Source organism: Triturus cristatus, chromosome 7, assembly GCF_964204655.1.
Source record: "Triturus cristatus chromosome 7, aTriCri1.1, whole genome shotgun sequence".
NCBI lineage: Eukaryota > Metazoa > Chordata > Amphibia > Caudata > Salamandridae > Triturus > Triturus cristatus.
Genome location: NC_140590.1, coordinates 791,281,166 through 791,301,490, shown reverse-complemented (window position 1 = coordinate 791,301,490; position 20,325 = coordinate 791,281,166). Strand labels below are relative to the sequence as shown.

At 45.6% G+C, this 20,325-nt stretch overlaps 1 protein-coding gene across 2 annotated transcripts in view; it reads right to left on the bottom strand.

Moving 5' to 3' along the window:
- Positions 1 to 20,325, bottom strand: part of GEMIN5 (gem nuclear organelle associated protein 5) — a 260,780-nt gene that overhangs the window by 120,014 nt on the left and 120,441 nt on the right. For both annotated transcript variants that reach the window (XM_085617620.1, XM_085617621.1), the window contains exon 15: positions 8,775 to 8,914. In XM_085617620.1, coding sequence (XP_085473746.1) covers positions 8,775 to 8,914 — 140 coding nt within the window. The remainder of the gene's footprint in view (positions 1 to 8,774; positions 8,915 to 20,325) is intronic.

The window sequence follows — 20,325 nt, the reverse complement described above, 5'->3', positions numbered from 1 at the left end:
GGATAATTACAACAGGTAGTAGTGGTTATTGTCGACCGCACATCTTATGTCAAGTGCATCAATTGTAAGAAAATGTCAGAATATATCAAATTGATGCTATATTGGTACAGAATGCATCCTACTATCCTAGACGCATACAAAACATTGGTACAAGTACTTCTGTGTAAACATGAAGAATGGTGGTACCAAAGCACTCTCTAAAACAGTTAAAGGGAACAGTTTCAAGTCTTCACATTACTTTGTATTCGCAAAACTACTGAATCTAAAATTGAAGGCAGAAGCTAGATGATTGTAGACTGTGACGTGTATTAAAACCAGGAAAAACAGCAGACACGTGCTTTGTCACAACAGTGACTTCTTCAAGGCTAAATTCACGGTCGATTGATCATAAATTATGAGGGATTATTTGTTAGTCAAGACGCATCGCTGAGGAATCATTAAGGTGTAGTGAATTCCACGTTCTCAATATTCTGGATAGAATGAAGTGTCCAAACCGGTCCTCCTTTTATTTTAAATCGGTGGCTTACCGTTCTGTTACTGGCCACAAAGGTCTGCCCTGTGAAGCAAGCTTGTACTTCTGGGACATCAAAACTACGCAGACGACAGTACACGCTTAACAGATGCAGGAAACTTATCATGGTTCTCTCTGCCTCAATTAACTTGGAGTGTTCAACATCATATAAGATATATCTTACATTATAGGACAGACCTTTGTGGCCAGTAAAAGAACTCAGAACAGAAATCACTACAACATAATGATTCCTCAGCGATGCGTCTTAACTTACAAATAATCCATCATAACTTATGACTAATCGACTATGAATCTAGCCTTGAAGAAGTCACTGTTGTGACGAAACATGCGTCAGCTGTTTTTTCAGGTTATAATACACGTCCAGGTCTACAACCATCTGGCTTTTCTGTCTTCAATTTTAGAATCAATAGTTTTGCGAGTAAAAAGAAATGTGAAGACTTTAAACTGTTCCCTTTGGCTGTTTTAGAGGGTATTTTGGTACCACCATTCTTCAAGGATACAATGGGGGTCTACTCTGGAAGGAGGTGCCACCACCCTCCTGCAGGAATCCACATGGGTGTTGGCACAAAAGGCAGGCTTCAAAGGAGAAGCCACCTTTGAAGGGAAAATGAGTAACAATTGGGAGAGGGCTGCTCCATTGTTCAGACAGACATGCTGGCACTTGGGACAGGAGAGTAGAAACCAGCTGTCAAACCGAATTTCCAGGGGAGTGTAGCCCCCTTGGTAGCCACACCTCTGGGTCGGGCTAGGGAGCTCCACATGTCAGGATAAAGTCCTGCCATATTGGAAGCGGACAGAATGGTGCATCTTGGGATGCCCTGATGCCACACCTCGCAGACAGTGGTTATCAGGTTGGGGAGGTGGGGGGGGGGGGGGGGACCTGGTAGCCCATTGGCTACCAACTGCATCCTGCCCGGAGGACATTTTTGGTGCAGAAGTAGATCTCGACTGCAATGGAAGAGGTTGAAAGAAGGATTGCCCTGCTGCTCTGTGCAAACAGGAAAGGGAGGCTGCATTGGCGTAGACTACACCTGCTGAACCTAATGGCCAGCAAAGGAGAGGAACTGTGATTGTCATGTCCTGCTCAAGGAGAATTCATCTCCAAGCCCTGTCAAAGCCATGAGAGTTAATTGGGTTAGTGAGCTGGTCTCCTGTTCACAGCACAGGGAAACAACAGCTGAGAAGCCTGCTCGGGCAAGTTGGTAACCCAAAGTCTTCAACCTGCCAACAACCCCTGCCATACAGCACCAGGGACTGGGACCTGATGCACAAAGTTGCACCCGAGATCGCCGAGCCTGGGAGTGTCGTCCGACTGCAGCTGGGACCCCCAGAAGATGAGTTATTGACCTAGGAAGCACTGGCATGTGACCGAGATATTGGGCGAATGGTAGCCCAGTCTTCTGCTAGCACCGAGAGGACTTTGAGAGATGTCGACCCTGTGACCAGGGCCGCCTCAACCCCTTTGTGGTCTGAGGAGAATTCGCAGTAAGACCCCCATCGACTGCACTGCATCGACAGCATCCTTTGAGCATCTTCAGAATCCTTCATTCCTTGCATCAGGACCACTTCCAAAAGAAAGCCCTGCAAAGGATAAAAAGTGCTTGGTACTGACAGAAAACTGTAGGAAGCTGGCTCTTAATGTAATTGACCAAAATGAGGTACACTGTGGAAAGAGTCCAGGCAAACCCCAAAGGAATAACAGGGGCACAAATGACACACCAAAAGCTCTCTTCTGTGGTAATGTGGGCGAGCAGTTAGGTGTATCAGAGGGTAGTGCTAAGTATTTATTGCACACACAGACAGTAAATGAGACACACACTAAAAGAAATCCAACACCAATTTATAAAAACAACACATACTTTTATATGAATTTAGATACCAAGATCATCGAAATCAAGCAAGTACTTTTCGTGTTATGAATTTTTACAATTCTCAAAAGTGGATACTTACTGCAATTTTTGGGAGCGATAATGCTATCCTATAGGGGAAAAACATGTACAGCATTCTGGCACTTCGTGACTTATAGAACTGTTCTCTGAGACTTAAGGTTAGTATGGGGCAAGGTCCAAAGCCACACCAACAGGTCACCTCAGGAGGCTCTGGGGCATCCGGGTGCAGAGATGTCTCACGTAGTCAGGTGTCCCATTCACTTAAATGGGGAATGGTCTGGTTGGAAAGAGGCTGCAAGCAGAGACTGGGGGACCAGTCTGGAGAAACCCTTGAGATTGTAGGGCACGTGGGAACATCTTTGGTCCACTTTTCCTCTGGCTGTGGGGCTTGGTGAAGTGGTGTCTTTTGGTGTCGGATTCGGGTCCTGGAGTCTTTTGCAAGTTGAAGGGGTGTTGTTAAACTGAGTTTTTGTTGCAGTACCCTCCCACCCCCCTTTACCTAGTATTTGATGCAACTTTGACTGAGGTGTACTGTGTTCCTGCTAACCAGGTCCCCAGTACCAGTGTTATTTCCCTAAAAAGGTTTAATTGTTATACCCAATTGGCAAAAGCTTTCGCACCCTCCTAAAGTCCCTAGTAAATGTTACCCCTGGAACGAAGGCCTGAGGTACGGAAAAGGGTCCCCTAGGGAAAGCAGCAAGAATTGGGCACCCTAAAGGACCCCCCACCATGCACATGCAGGGCTGCTATTGCAGCCTGCGTTTCGTCGTGCAGACAAAAGTGAAAACACATGGCACACATCCCTATGTGCAATGTGCCTTAACACTGCATGCAATATTTGTAAGTCACCCGTACAGCAGGCCTAACAGCCCTAAGGCAGGGTGATGAATATTATATACGAGGGCATATCTGCATGAGCATATTTGCCCTGTGCTGGCCAGTCCTCTTACTACCAGTACAAGTCGCCAGGGAAGCCATTTTAAAACATGTGCTGGACATTGGTGAAAACAAGTTTCCCAGCTACATGATGCCTTTCAATGAAAATAGGGATGTTTGGTATCAAATATCTCACATTGGTAAGCCCACACGGATGCCAGTGTTGGATTTACCAATACATGCACCTCATAGGAGAGGAAGCCGACCCCTTAGTCCAGGGGCTCCTGGACAGGTGGAAAAATTAGCTAGTGAGGTAGGCGTGCCATCTCCAGGCTAGTACCACCCCTAAGGTGGGCTACCGTGAGGGGGACACAATTTTTCATAAGTAACCATCTTTGTGATGGCATACTTAGGAATTCTGGGACAGGGGTATGCCCGCTTCCCACAGGAAGTTGCAATACAGGGGGCGTAGTGACCCCAAGGGTCAGCAGCCCATTGGCAACTAACCTACACTCACTTAAATTCAGTTTTTAGTGAAGCCCATGGCACCAGAGAAACAAATCCTGATGAATTAAGAAGAGAAAGGGCACTGAAGAGCCGCCAAAGGAGAGAAGAAGCAGCTGACCTGGTACCAACCCCGTCAGCCTGTCTGCATCCCTCATCGAAAACTATACCAAACTCGACATGTACTGCAGCTGTTGAGTCCAGAAACCTGGGAGGACTGCCATCCTTCCAAAAAGACTTAAGACCTCCCTTGAACAGCGGACCTGTTCTAAAGAAACTCCAAAAGAGAAGACTTTGAGTCTTCCGGAACCGCCAAAATCAGACACGCGACACCCGAAACCACAACTGCACCAGTCACTTCCAGCCCAAGTTGAACAGGTACGGGGCTACGTTGAGGCTGCGTTTATCTGCCAGTAAGGCATTGGATGCCGCCTTCAGTCTTTTATACTGAGGTTATAAGAATCTATGTGCTCACCCGACATTTTGGGGAGCTTACTGACCAGTATAATCTACGTTTGAGTGATTCAGCACTCCACCTATTGGTTTTGTATAAACACTTTTCCACTGTTTCAAGGCAATCCAAGTGGTTATTGGCACTTTACTTTTTATACAAACTTTGGTCCTGATGAAAGCCGCTGCATCTCTACGGGGAGCGCTAGGCTAAAACATGTCGACCTTCCCAACTTTCTGACAGATTAAATCTCCCTCTGTCTTAGTTGTATCTTTTAATCCTGACCTATGAATTTAATATTAAAATTGTCACGCATGTCATAGAGTTAATTTTAGTCACTTTCACTTAGTCACCCACCCCCCTCCCCACACCCTGCTCATCCAGAGGTTTAGTACACCTCACCATCTACATCAAAACATCCCTGAGCTCCTCCCTCTCAGTGAGGGGGTTGTAGCCTGCACTACAACTAGGCTCGTAGTGTGAGGAGATCCCCTATGATGAAGCATGCCATCTAAGGGTGGGTGAGGGGAATTGTCTTAAGAAAGTGATACCCCAAAACTTTAACACTGAATTAGACCCAGGGGCCTACTATTGTGTTTCCAAGTTAAAGTGGGCCACCAGTGTCAACAAGGTTCCCAGCCCTCCAAACATCGATCCATCATGATTTCACCCCTCCTGGACTCCCTGACCTCACCTGCAGCCTCTGCACGCAAGCCACTTCAACTGCGACTGCTCTGGTAAGAAAAAAATCTAACTTCTAAGGACACCCCTGCACCCATTGCCCCTGAGCCTTGGAGAAGAAGACCAAAGGTGTCCCCCGACCATCGCAAGGCCTCAGCCCACTTGCTGGTTCAGCCAGACTAGCATCCTGGCCAGAGCCTGCAGCCTCTTTATGCAGTGACTGATCTCCATTGTAATACATTGGGCTGCCGACGCTGTTTTGCACCCTGCACCCGGCTACCCCTGTGCCGCTGGTAGTGTCCTGTGGTGCTGCCTTGGACCTTGCCCACTACTCACCTTAACTCCTGAAGGTTGGTCTTGTACGTCACTGTACTATACCTGTTTGCAGAACTTGTTCTTCTTTCCATAAGATAACATTGCAGTATTCAGAAATTGTACTAAGAGCCCACTTTTTTAAATGAAAATAATTTATATTTAGAAACATACTTACCTGAACGATGCTGAAACATATATAAAGATACTTAACAAGCCCTGGCTGCAGCAAGGGGTCCAGTATCCCAGGTATTAGTGTTAGTGCGGGTGTTGTGAGCTCCAGTCAGTCCCCACATTCAGAGGGAGGACGGATCTGACCTATTGGAGCACTGCTACCTTTTCTTGGGCAGCGGCTCCGACGGTAGTTCCCGTAGGCGGCAGTTCGTTGTAATGGACGTTGCTTCTTTGGTGCCTGCGACTGCAGGAATGTAGCTCCTCGACTCTAAGGGAGTTTCTTTAGTGACTGGCAAAGCACTGGCAACTCTTTGGGTTTCTTGGAGTCTGCACAATGGCAGGGCAAGTCAGTTGCTCCACGAGGGTCGGGTGCAGCAGGCAGGGTTGGAGCCAAGTCAGTCATGGTTCTCGGGTCAGCAGTCGTCTTTGTCAGTCGAAATCTGAAGTCTAGGTATCTGGGGGTCCATTCAATACTCAATTTAGGGGTGTTAAGGGGAGTGAGGGGTAGTAGCCAATGGGCTACTTACCCCTGAGGTCACTACACCCCCTAGAAGACCACTTCTTTTGGGAAGTGGGCATCACCCTGTCCCAGAATTGCTAATTCCCCCACACGGAAAATGGTGGAATTTTGACTTTTGCATTCACTTCAAACTGGTCACTCTAGAGGTGTGTCCAGCTTGGCAATGTAATACGCCTCCTACATAGCTAATTTTCCCGACTGTTCTGGTACCAGATGGGCACAGGGCAGGGGGTGGCATTCCCCTGTCTGGGGAAGTCTTGGGTCGCATATCAAAGCAGGCAGAGGCCTCCGAAGCTTCCTGCCTTGATATGCTGATTTACCAGCCTTCCTGAAGGAGGAGGTGATAACACCTCTCTCCAGAGCAGGCATTGTTCCTGACCTCCTGAGAGCGAGGGCTCCCAACCCAGGTGGGCGGGGGTGAGACAGAAACTAGTCTGTGGGGCAGGCTGGACAACACCAGTCAGCCAGAACACTAGGGGGCTGGTAGCTTTCAGGGGTTACCTCTAAGGTACCCTCTGGGTGCATGTATTAATAAATCCAACACTGGAATAAGTGTGAGTTTATTAATACGAGGCTTTTGATACCAACCACCATAGGTTTCAGTGAAGCCATTATGTAGCTGGGAAACTCGTTTTGACTAGTGCCCAGTACATACCTTATGATGGCTTCCTGTTCAATTGTACTGTTAGTAATTGAACTGGTCAGCAATGGGGCATATCTGCTCATGCAGATATGGCCTCACATGTAATATAATGCACACTGCCTTAGGGCTGTAAGGCCTGCTGTAGGGGTGACTTACAAATAGTAGATGCAGTGTTAGGGAACCTGACACACAAATGTGTGCCATGTCGTGCTTTCACTTTTTAGAGCACCTTGCCACTCAGCCTGCAGTGGCAGTCTGTATGAGTTTGGTGTAGGGTCCCTTAGAGTGGCACAAGATAAGCTGCAGTTTTTAGGGGCCCTTTTTAGTGCCTATGCCCTAGGTACCTGGGGTACCACTTACTAGGGACTTCCAGAGGTACTAAAGGCCTTGGGGATCAAGTGACCAGATGCCTTGTTTTGGGGGAAAGAACACTGGTACTGGGGACCTGGTTAGCATGAACCCAGTGCACTTCAGTCAAAGTTGCATCAAATACCAGGCAAAAAGGGTGGAGGGGTGGGGGATACTGCAACAAAAACACAGTTTCCTACAAGGACGGCCTCACCTGCTGAGATGACTGATTCTGAGGACCTTGCTGGTTCTTCGGACAGGCTCCTTACTGGAGCTGGTCAGCTAAAGGTAATCTAAGTGACCACATTCCAACTAGCCTAAACTTTTTGGTGAAAACGTTTCAAAGTGTCAAATTCGTTGGATTTGCCAATGCTTGTTCGTGGTTCAGTAAAATAACTTTATTTACTACACCTTATGAATTCTATATCTTCAGAGAACCCCAGTGGACCTTTATGGTTTGCCAACTTCTTCTTCAATTGCTTTGGTGCTGTTTAAATGCTTTATACTTGTTCCTTTGTGTAAGCCTTGCTGCTCAGAGGCACAGCTACCCGGGGGTGAGCTGAAGGTTTGACAAGCAAAACTCAATGGTCCCAAATGGACTGGTAAGTGTATTACACAGTGAGGTTGCACAACCACACCATATCATATACCCTATTTCCACACAGTAAAGATTAGGTAATCTAAAGCCACTTTGTGGGCGCAAAGCCCGTGATTCCTAACTTCACAATGTTTGCGAAGTGCAAAATGGATTTTTGTTATGTACTGAATCTATTTTCCTAGTTGGGAAACATGTTACCAGAATTGTAAAACTCATAAAGAATCGCTAATTGGATGTCGATTGTTTAAGGGGTCCCTTCCAAACAGTGATTAATTTAGGCATGTAGCAATGTTTTTGCAACCAAAATCCATTCGCAAAACATTGCGTTTTTGATTACACCTAATTGGAGGTGTTATCCAATTCACAAATAAGAAGGTTATTTAGGAGTAGGCATTGGTCCACAGACCAATACCAACACTCAAACAAACAAAAAAACTTTTCTTTCCAAATGCAGCCTTGTTTCCATTGAGAGAAATAGGCTACATTTTTTTTTTTATTGACTGAATGGTAATCACAGACATGGTGGTCTGCTGACCCAGCATGGATTATGTCGGATTAAAGCTCAATACAATTTGGAATTTTGTGAAATGACTAATCAGTACAAAGGTTGGGTTGCAAAATTCCTGTTCATTTGCAAAAAATTGTTGTGCAACTTGCGACAACTTTTTGCAAATGAAAAATACCATACATCAAGCCCCTAATCCTAGATGTCACACAACCCTGGTCTGCAACAGGCAGCCTACACCAAGACCTGAATCAACATTCTATGGCCTGCTGCAGACCAAGAGAAGCGGTTGTTCTCCGAGTGACAGAGGGTAATAGTTGGAATTTGAGGTGACCCAGAGTAAAGTATTCCTTAGTAGTGCAGGTGAGGATTGTGTGGTTTTAGTTTCAGCATCTTAATGCCCTCCCTTGATTCTTAAAAGATAATCTGTTTTGGGTGACACCCGAAAAAGGAAGCAACACCCATATCAACTTTAAACTGTGCTTTTCAGGTGGTACAGTTTGCACCTTTAGCAAAGACTCTACCTACTGTTTTACTTGAGACTACGGATGCACATAAAAAAAAATTGTGCACCATAATGGGCAGATCCTGAATTTCATTGACAAAATAATTAGTTTGGGATGGAAAGGTACCAGTAATGCCAACTTCAAGCTTTCTGGTCTAAGTGCCGACAGACGGGAAATAAAGCAGGAAGGATATTTGATCCAGTAAGAAGTCTGCAAAGGACAATACTTTGCTCACCTGTGCAGTGCCATCATAGCAAGTGGACACCAGCTTTCCATCGTGGTGCGGACTCCATGCCAGGCCAGTTATCTTTGCGGTGTGTCCTGACAGTGTGCGGAACGGCTCAGTGATAGTCGGAGGCGTCTCCAAGCTGCCCTCTGAAAAAAAAAAAAAAAAAGAAGGAGCTACATAATATCGTTTGCTCCACTGGCGCTTCATGATGAACAGTCTCAGACTGAAAGGATTAGGCCTCAATGAAAGTATGCTTTCTTGCGTCCAGCACACGGCATGGGCAAACTAGACCAGGAGAGATCCGTCCTTCCATCTAACATGTTAACATTACCCAAAGCAGGAATCAATGCTAGACAGAGCTGTGAGTCAACCCATCACAATTCGAACTGGACCATAATAGTCGTGCCTAGGTGAAGCCCAACCCTATTTACCAGACGACGGCCCACTCCAGTCAGGTGGAGCAAAATTACAGAAATAAATTTTGTTCGACCTGATTTGGGGTTGGTAGGTTTTCCACTAGGGGTGGGCGGAATTTGCGAAATTCACTTTCGCAAATTATCGCGAAAATGTTAAAAATCTCCGCAAACATGCGGAAATATCGCGAAGATGCGGAAGTTTTTTTCCCGCCCGTTCGCGGTATTTTCTGCGTGGTCGCGGCTCGCCAACTTACCCATGCGGTTGCTCGCGGGCGCGGCCATCTTGTTTTCACTTGTCTCGCGGTGCATGATCGCGAGAAGAAAGACGTGATCGTGCGACGAATAACGTTAATGCGGGCGCGAACTGTCGCGAGACAGCGCAAATGGCTACCAACAATCCAACATCTCGTGGAGAACGCGACCGGATCGGGAAAACTTGTCGCCGAACGCGGGGATTCAGGTAAGGCGATCGCGCGCACGCGAGAATGTATTATTTTACAGCACGAGCAAGCAAAAAAATTCCGGTAAAATACGGATTGCGGAACTTTTGACATTTTCGCGCTCTCCGCGGAACGCGAAAATGTCAAATTATCGCAATTTCCGCGCACGGAACGGAAGTTTAGCCCAGGCCTATTTTCCACACGCCCGTTCTTTCAGTGTTGGAGAACCAGACCAACTTTTTCGAACTGGTACTTTAGGATGGAAAAGTGACATGAAGCTTTGGGTGCAGCAGCAAGACCTCATTCCCCTTTTTTTTCATATGGGGAAACAAAATGCTCTCCCTGCCAGGAAACCTCTTCCCCTGCTCTCCCCTACTTCCATCACCACCCTCCCAAACCCTCACCCCACCCAGAGGTCCCCACATACATTTACCACCTGCTCAGAGCTTTCCTGCCTTTACGGTGATTATCGGTGCTGATGTTGGGGTTTAAATTCTTCTAAAAATACTGCCCTGTACTGATGTTATCGAAATTCCTTTTCGTCAAGCCCCACGGCCCTTAGGGTCTCTGCCTCCAGTTTCATGTGCTGAATCTCCCGAGGGCGTTGAAGTGCGCGGTGATAAGGCGCCATGGATTCCGGATAGGCAAACCGGCGCATGATCGGAGAGGGAGCCTGGAAGGACAGTACAGTTCAGCATCGTGGAGACTATTGGCTGGGAGATTAAGTATTCCAGGAGAGATTGAGGTCTGTGAGCTGCAGAGAGGAATGCGTATTCTCTCTCAGCGAAATAGAGAAGTCGCCAAATGTCTTGGAGGCCCTGACGGCCGGGGAGGTCACGGAGGAGCGCCTTGTCCCTATTGTTTTGGGAATCCATGGGCCCGTGTGATAAAGCACGGAGTTCGGGGCAAGCTACCAGTTGCCTCCTAACATACGGGAAGTGCGGAGCACCGTAAGGGGTCGATGGAGACCAGGAAGGAAGACAAATTCATCGCCGGTGGGGGCTAAGTTTGGCAAACACTATTGCCCTGTGTCATCGGACCAGGTCTGGAGTATTGCACAGGGGAGGGATTTATGAATACGTATGGCCACTTCCTGTTATCAGGACCCGGTTGCGTCTGCACTGGGACTCCCATGTATGGAACCTTCTGACGTGTGACAAATATAGATGGCCCTGCCTACCCAGGCCGATTAAGTTACCGAGAGGTGCGTTTCTTGGTTGAGAGTTATGTCGGTGTGTTAAGAGGCCAGGAATGAAGGTCTCCTTGAATTTAAAGAAAGCGGCCAGTCCACTGACGCGGAGTGTGACGCAGTGAGGCGTCGCATGGCCATGGCGTGGTTGGGAGTTGATCAGACATGGTCCGCGGAAGGGGGTGGTCGGATATAGGCCTACACTACTCGTGCAATCAGCCGGCCTGATGTGCGGCAGTGATGGCGTGAGAACTTCATCTAAAATGGGTCTATGTAGGCTGGGGCACTGCGGAGGCGATCGGGGTTACGGCAGGCTGGAAAGGGAGGGGGGAGCAGTAAGGCCTGGTGGGGCTGCAATAAGTGTCGCCAGCGGGTCAAAGCCATGCGAACAGAGGGATTACTCCCGATGGTCAGTTGTGGAGGTCATACGAGGTACCAGTGGACTTCTGTAGTCAGGACGGGGGAGTGAGAGTGAGTGGGAATATGTATGGACTGGAGGCTGAAGGAGTGAGTTTAGAGTGGTGGAAAAAACAAACAAACACAAAGTGATAGGGGGTCTAAGGGAACGTTTAAAGAGCAAGCATGGATATATTCCCCAACAGTAACTATAAACACAACAAAATATCCACGGGTCTAGCGAGCCTGAACAGACCCTAGGCACAAGCAGAGACCTTTAATACTGTAATCGCAAATAATCCTTAAAAAGGAATATCCTTTATAAAGGACGGATTCCCATCACTCACCGAAGTGACATGCTTCATCATCTGGGATCCCCTCCTGGTTGTAAAACCTAGTGCAGCCAAGGGCTACAACCCCCTCACTGAGAGGGAGGAACTCAGGGATGTGTTCAAAGGAATGTAGCGTTGCTAGGATTTCCTAAAATCCAACAGATGTGAAGAGTTATGATGAATATGAGTGATGGGCGCAGTGCATAAGTGTGAGAAGTGAAGTGAAGATTAAAATTGGTTAACAAGAGAAAAAAGTTTTATTCATTATCTCTTGATATCCAAATTAAAAACAGTGCAAATGCAGTTCTGAAATAATAACTGCATAAATCCAGAAACAAGGTCTACATGTTTCAGCCATGTGGATTATGTGGCTTTCCTCAGGACCTAAATGTATTATTGCTACTGTGTAGTGAATAAGTGAAAAAAACTTACAAAGCACAACATAAGGTTGGAACAAATACAACCTCCTAACCTGATGTCTAGGTCCTCGGTGGATTACAGATTGCTGATGGCACCCGTAATTCACGAGAAAACTGTCTCAATGAGACCCCGCTCTGTCCGTTGGTACCTCAGGCCACTTCTGAGCCGCATACCCACCTCCGTATGCGGCTCAGAAGTGGCCCGAGGTACCTACGGACAGAGCGGGGCCTCATTTCCTGAGCTGGCGCCAGGTGAGGCTGTTTTCTCGTGAATTACGGGTGCCATCAGCATTCTGTAATCCACCGAGGACCTAGACATCAGGTTAGGAGGTTGTATTTGTTCCAACCTTCTATTGTGTACGTTTTTTTCCACTTATTCACTACACAGTAGCAATAATACATTTAGATCCTGAGGAAGGCCAGGATTACACATAATCCACATGGCTGAAACAAGTAGACCTTTTTTCTTGACTTATGCAGTTATTATTTCAGAACTGCATTTGCACTGTTTTTAATTTGGATATCAAGAGATAATGAATAAAACATTTTTCTCTTGTTAACCAATTTCAATCTTCACTTCACTTCTCACACATGCACTGCACCCATCACTCATATTCATCACAACTCTTCACAGCTGTTGGATTTTAGAAAAGCCTAGCAACGCTACATTCCTGCACTAGGGAGGAGATCCCAGATGAAGAAACATGTCATTTCGGTGAGTGATGGGAATCCGTCCTTTATAAAGGATTTTCCTTTTTAAGGATTATTTGCGATTACAGTATTAAAGGTCTCTGCTTGTGCCTAGGGTCTGTTCAGGCTCGCTAGACCCGTGGATATTTTGTATCATTTATAGTGTAGAGTGGTGCCCTGCACTGGGGACCGTTTTGCAGAGGTTGGGGCGGTGGAGATGACGATCGGTCAAGGGTCCGTGTTGTCATTCTGTAGGTGCTTGGGCCAGTCTTCCCAATGGGGGGTGGTAGGTGCGACATTTAGTGGTCTCATCTGTAGCGGGCCTTCCAAGATGACACCCTCCACACGAGGCCCAAGGGCTGGAGACGAAAGGAGAAAGAGGCGGAGTTGGAGGGGGGAGGTTGGGGGTCGGGTGCGCTGAGAGGTAGGTGGGGGAAATGGGGGTAGGCGAGCATGGAGATCTCACAGGCTCACAGTATGGTGAGATGGGAGGGTGGGTGCCCACAACTGGCGGAGAACAGCACCAACTATAGTCCTGTATCACAGTAGGGGTATTCCATCTAAAATAGGAGTTTAAACATGATTGCAAGAACCTTAGCATAAACATGAACATCTAAGGCAGAAAGCGTATCAACAATAAGCCTGGAGGCCTGCAAACCGGAGACAGAGGGCAGTGGACACTGCAAGCATATATGAGCAAGGAATGCAAAGGAAAACAGGGCAGAACAACGGAAAGAACTATGCCTGCAGGGGACCGCGTGGATGTGCTGAATCTCCTGCTCAGTGTAATGTACAGTGTTACCAGGGAATGACAGAGTGGACATCTGTTTTCCAGGACTTCAATAGATACCAGCAGTATCTTCCTATCGTACGTCCATGCGCAACTTACTTAGCAGAGTCTGCAACTACGCAGATGACTTTGTTCAAGAGCATCATGCCTCCATTGAGGACCTCTTGAAAGGCAGCACATCTTTCTCTAGGTAGGTGATCTGTAAACTGCTGCATACAATCTACAAAAAAGCAGTTGTATCTCTTCCACGATTGTCGTAGCACTGTCTGCTTTAGGGCGGCAGAAACACCATGAACATTCCTTCCTGCTGAATCAAGCTTCTTTTACTTGTCTGGCGGGAGTGCGAAAGCCCAGGTTGTGAGACAGAGACTTGTTTAGCTGCTGCTACAAACACTGCATCAGACCGAGGACCTGCTCTAAAGAAAAGAAAGGCTTAATCAAGAGACTTATACTTCTTCTGGAGGAGATAATGTGAAGCTTTTGAGGAGGCTGATGTGAGTTAAAGTTCCATTGCTGACTCCATCAACAATTGAACTAATCATAAAATATGTCTGGAATGACCTCTATGGTAAAGTGCCTTAAAGACTGAGGTCAATGAGGGTGTATTAGACATTGGGGTATTTTGTCTTGCTGCACCTCTCAGAAAAAGCTTTATGAAACCTGTTGGTGTCATCAACAGGAAAAATTATACGGTGAGGTATTGGTTAAAATGACATTTAAGATGATAAATACGAACAATAGCTCTGAAAGTTTAAGCCCATGGATTGCAAGAATACCTCTGAGTGCTTTCATCTGCAACAATGATGCTTTAGAGCAATGTCTCAGACGATTAGTTGATCTTTTTTAGGAAATACAACTACACCTTACTTGAGTAGAGTTGAATCTCAGAGGTGTAGCAGTCAATGGAACAACCCTGGTGGAGCAGACTGAAGAACAACTGCTGGTGATGCGATTAGAAGCTGTTAAGCTGAGAAAGCTACTGGAATAGGTGTAATTCAATGAAGACTAAACACCTCGGCAAAAGAATGGTGAGAAGTTGGAAAATATTTAAACATTTCCACCATAAGGGGTGTCACTTCCATTGTAGGTGATTAAGTCCTGGAATATTCTCAATCAGATCCAGCCACAATTCACCTATTGTTTAATTCTCTATTGAGGTAAATTCTATGCAGTTACATTCAAATGTAATTATAGAACACATGGCTAATCTCCTGGGCCCTCCCAGCACTGTAAAGCACCAGAGCACTATTTGGTTTTAATCAACATACAGCCAGGTTTTTAATAGTTTCTTTAACACGACTTCTTCCTCCATAATCCTCATCGTAATAGGTAAATCATTCCATAGTTTTGTTACAAGGAAAGAGAAAGATAGACTGCCACGCCCAACTTTCTGATCTGTAGGTAATTGGGCTAATTGTAGTGAGGATGAGCTCAAAAATCGTTTGGACACGTATCAAAGCAAACAAAATTTGAGAGCTTTTTTATGGTAGGGTTTGTGGGCAATACATAACTATTTGAATTGGACTCTGCGTTTGACTGGAAGCCAGTGCAAGGCAGCCAGGGAGCTAGATACTGATTGATATCTTTGGCATCTTCAGTATCAGCTTCGCCGATGTATTCTAGATTAACTGAAGTCTATTCAACACATGAATCTGGCATGCAAGGTACAAGGTATTTCCATAGTCAAGCCACAAAAGAATCAGAGCCTGCACTAGAATCTTGTGAGAGGGCGGTGGGAGGAGGTCTACAATCTTTAGCATCCCCAGGATACCAAAACATGTGGAGGCCAGTTCAAAGGCGTGGGTCTCAAAGGTGAGCTTTTCATCCACCGAGAAACCCAGATTTTTAATTGTAGGTTTAGATTGGGGGGGAGACTACCCAGGGATCCCAGTCAGCAAAGCAATGTCCAGTGGTTCATATTGTTACCAACCACCAGCACCTCAGTTTTATTACCATTAAGTTTCAAACAGAAACAATCCATCCAGTTGGCAACCTCCTTTAAACACGGCTCTAATTGATCAATGTATCAATGGCCAAAATACTCCTTTCCGTCAATTATGTGATGCAAGATCCTGAAAGGTATAACAAAACATCGAATAAGGCTTTGACCTTGTTGTGCCCTTTAAAATTGAGCCAACTCTTAGCAGCTAACAGGTTACCAACGTTCCTGCTCTCAATGGCATGGACCTCGATGCCAAATGGGAGCATACACTCCTGTCCTGATCTCTTTCTGGATGTCCTTCTACAATAGTCTAACAGACATGCTGGTTAGAGCAGAGGTACAAGACTGCTTGGATTGTGATTCTAGCAGCCACCTTTGTTACAGTTGACAATGAAAGCAGATCTCTCCTTCCTGTCATTCTTGAAAAGGTCAGACAGCATGGACACTTGTTAAGAAAATGTGAGTATGGGAAACAAGATACAAAGGCTTCTTAGGTCCTTTTCAGCCTTCTTTCAACTACACTTGAGGTACTTCCCGAACAGAGAAGACATTCTAAATAAAAGAAAACATAAATCCTGTCAGGAAATAATAAGAATGCACACACTCCGAGCATGTTGAGTGAAAAGGGAGTTCCAAATTTGGAAAGGTTTTAGCAAGGCTAAAGCTTACAAAGGTTGAGGTCAGCGTTCAGTATAAACAGAATCTGGAATAAAGAACTGTACTCTCTAGTGTGTTGAGGGTTATAGGGAGAAACAAAGTGAAATGGCTGAATAGGCACACCCAGTATAGACGCTGCAAAAGGAAGATTGCAGGGAAGAAAACATTAGACACAGGTAGTGGCTCCAATATGACATTTGTTTCCAGCCTCAATTTAGATTTAACACATCTTATCAATGTAAAAAAAAATCTGAAACTTCTTGTGAGAAAACGTAGTGGGTGATGGGATATTAGCATAACTATGTTGACAATTGCCACACATTTTGCTGCATTTAAGTCTAATTTCTTGGTTTGTACGTCGCTTCCCAAACCTTGCCAGCACGTCATTGGAAGGCGGTGTGGAACTAGTATGCCAGAGGCTAGGTGTTGTTAAACAATATAGTACGCCTACTCTGGAGGTGAACTTTTTAGTTTGCTATATTTATGAAAATCCAAGAAAGAGATTGCCATTTGTGTGCTATAACTGCAGTGGGAGAGGAGGCAAAATTCTACTCACTTCTGCTAGATTGGATGTGCTGCAACATTCCAATGAGAAGATATTGCCATGCATTACTGGGATCAATTGTCTGGATCAACTCTTGATATTTGGAAGGTTAGTAGTAACAAGAGAACGCGGACACTCTCACAATAGAAACCAAGGGGATGAGGGGGTTTGCGAATTCTTTACCGTGATCATTTTCAGTTTCTATTCTCACTTGCATAAGAGAACATATCAGGAAGCAACATATGGTGCAGCTTACCACCTGTACAATATAGTGTACTATTTCACATTCCAGTAGTTATTCAGGGCACCCAGCTTGCCACTTTCCAGTGGCCTCCAGTTCCTGCTTGTTCCAGCCTGATCTAGTTGCCGACTTTTGACCAAGTGACACCGCCGCTGCCTGGGATTTAACGCCCGGGTTTTCCCACTCACCGTTCTTCCTGCTAACAGAAGCCCTGCCCGCCTCAGGACTTACTTAATGCAGGCTGCAGTGTAACAGAGGCAAGCTAATCTTCACTCGTCCGTGCCCGGTCTGCCCCCAGCGCCAGGAACCCTGGCCCAACGACCATCCAGTGCAACACCACACCCGCCACCAGAACCAATGAACACCGCCACTACTTCTCTGCCATCCTCCATGAGCTCAACAACCTGCGACACACCACCTCCGAACAACTGACGCATGCCGCCACCCCCACCCCTCCACACCCAACTGCACTTCCATGCTCATCAACGTCCGATCCCTCGGGAACCACTCCACCAAAATCTGGGACCTCCTCAATAGCAACACACCTGACCTTCTCTTTCCGACCGAAATATGGCTCAACCCAGCCTCCCCACCTGTTTATAAAATCATACACCAAGACCGAAGCCGCAAACCAGGCGAAGGGCTCACGATCATCTACAAAAACAGGACTGGCCACACCACCGCCACGGATTCGAACACCGACCTCATGAAACACTTCCACTTCAAAATATAAACTGACTACAATGCCACCCTTAAGGGAACCCTCGCCTACTGTCCCAGGGCGGAATTCTGCAACTGCATCACAGACTTCACTGCTCCCCTCTCCATCAGATCAACCAACTACAAACTCCTTAGGGACCTCAATTTCCACCTGGAAGACAGCACAGACCGTAACTCCACGGCCTTCCTTGACAGCTCCAGCAACCTTGGACTCACCCAGTTCATCCAAGGACCAACACACACAGGAGGTCACACCATCAACCCTATTTTCTACTCCAACAACAGGATCACAAGTGGCTCAACGGGTCTCAAGTCTCTCTAAGGGGACTGTGTGCCAGATGAAGAAGGTGCCGACAATTTTACTTGGGGGTATCAAACTTAAGGGAAGTGTATCTCAGGACCTGTAAGATTTTTGTTTGGCAGATATACATATGGGACAGAGGACACTTATCAGAACTACAGGGAATATTTTGAGTCCAACAGTGACCAGTTTGGAGTCCTTTAACCACAAGTTTAGTGATTGCACTTTCACAGCCTTCAGAGCACTTTTGTCTCTTCCTGACGTTACCCCCACTCTACTTCTTTATGAAGAGTTGGGGACATTGAGCCTTTATCATGCCCAGCTTAGACTTCTACCATACAGGATACGGCTCTGAACAAAACGAGATGGGGCTGTTTGAAATATGAGAGATTCTCTAGAGACAATATTTTGAATAAATCAATCAATATGATTTTTACAGCGAACATCTACCTAACGGGCATCGTCGCCCTACAGATTCATCTAAGAATGGAGTGAAGTGCGCTAAAGCTTCAGCTGGAATAACCTTTTTTACATTTTTTCCGAAAAGATGATTGCCCATCTCTTACACAAAAGGATAGAAAGTTCTACAGGTTAGCCACGAGGTAGGAGAAAGACCGACCTTTAAGTCTACAGCGTATCAGATGCCCACCAGATGATCGAAGGGTACGACTATGCACATTAAGAGAAAATGTGTCCGTCAAGTTGGTAGGGTCTTTTGGGTGGACCATTTTGTGCATTAGGGTTTTCATGTTCCATACTCAGTTAAATAAGGGCCTGGATTATGATTTTACAGGAGGAAATGGTCAATTGGGAAAAGTGGTATCTGGATTTTAAGCTTTAGAAACAGGAAGCAACAGCAATTTTTGTTTGGTGAATGTTAAGGGGGTGTCAATAATCACTCCCAAATCTTTGTCTAATTAGTGTAAGTTTCTCTAGTTCTGTACTCATCAGTCTAGAGACCAGGCACACAACACATTGCCAACAATTTCAGTTTTCTGTCATTTTTGCTTGAGAGTTTTCAGCCTCATCCTTGCAACTACTGCAGGCATACAACTTCTAAAGTTAGATCTTGTATCGTGAAACTGTTTTGAGATGGACACAATAATTTGTGTCTCATTGGCACAGGAAACCAGGTTGAAGCCATAGGATCTTACCAGGGAAGATAATGAAAACATATAGATATTTAATAACATGGAGCTCAATTTATCTAAAAGAAAAGACTAACCATCTGAAAGCTTTCTTACAAATGCCAAACTCCTTAAGCCTCAATAGTAGGACTGGATGAGTGATTGAGCCGAATGCTGCCAACAGGTCTAGGAGGATCAAATCTGCCATGATGATATCCAGGATCAATCTCAGATCGTCTATCATGGCAAGAAAGGCAAACTCAGTACTGTGAGCTTCTCTGAAACCAGATAGGGAGGGATCAAGAAAAGCGTGAGGGTGCACATACTCAGGAAGCTGAACTCTGACTGCTTGTCCAATATCCTTAGTTGGCATAAATAGTAAAGATATAGGTCTGAAATTGGATAGTTATCATGGGTGAGCAGATGGCTTCTTTAATAAAGGGGTAATAGTTTGCAATTTCTTTTTTAATCCAATCCTGAAGTATTTCTGTTTGGTCACATGAGATTACCGATTTGGGATACAACAGGGCAAATAATATATGCAGCTACTTTAAAATCATAGGGAGAACAGGGATCCGATGGGGATCCTGATTTAGTTGTGTGGTCAGAAGTTCTAAAGTTCGTTCTGATACATTATCAAAGTAATTAAGTGTGGAACCCATTTAAGAAGAGACGTCTGTAAAGAGATGTTTCGACAGGCATCTTATGGGTATTTCAGAAATGTAAATGGCTTTCTCCTTTAAAAATAATGGAAAATTATTGCAAAGTGACAGAGAAGGAGGAATCTTGAGAATACAGACCTCAGGGTTATTAAATTGTGTTATAATAGAGAAGAGGTTGAGTTGGATTTTGTTTACCTTTGAATTAGTGAAGAGAAACAGGTTTAGTGTTTTAAATCAGCTGTGTATATTTGCTAATCTGAATACAATAGTGCTCTTTCAGTCCTGGATCAAAGTTGTTCCTCCATTTCTTTTCCAGTCTTTTGCCTATTACTAAGCTAGCTGCAAACCAAGGAGCTGCTGGTGTACAGTAAGCGAACGAGCTAGAATACTAAGGGCTGAAAAACCCAATGCTTAAAATTGTCCACTGTATCATTAATGCTGTTGGAAATAAGGAGGTGGGGGGAGCAGGCTGAGGGAGAGGAGTTGTTTGGCAATTGCTACCTTGAAATTCGGAGCAGTCATTTTAGATCATGTGCGCATTTGTGTTGGGCATGTAAAACTAGAATTGCTTTATGCTGGACCCGCATAATCAATAGCGAGTGGACTAGAGGTACGGTCTGTCGATCTTAGAAGAAGAGGTTGCATCTTATATGTCTCCTGCTCTGTGTCTCAGGTCTGTTTCTATTTATTT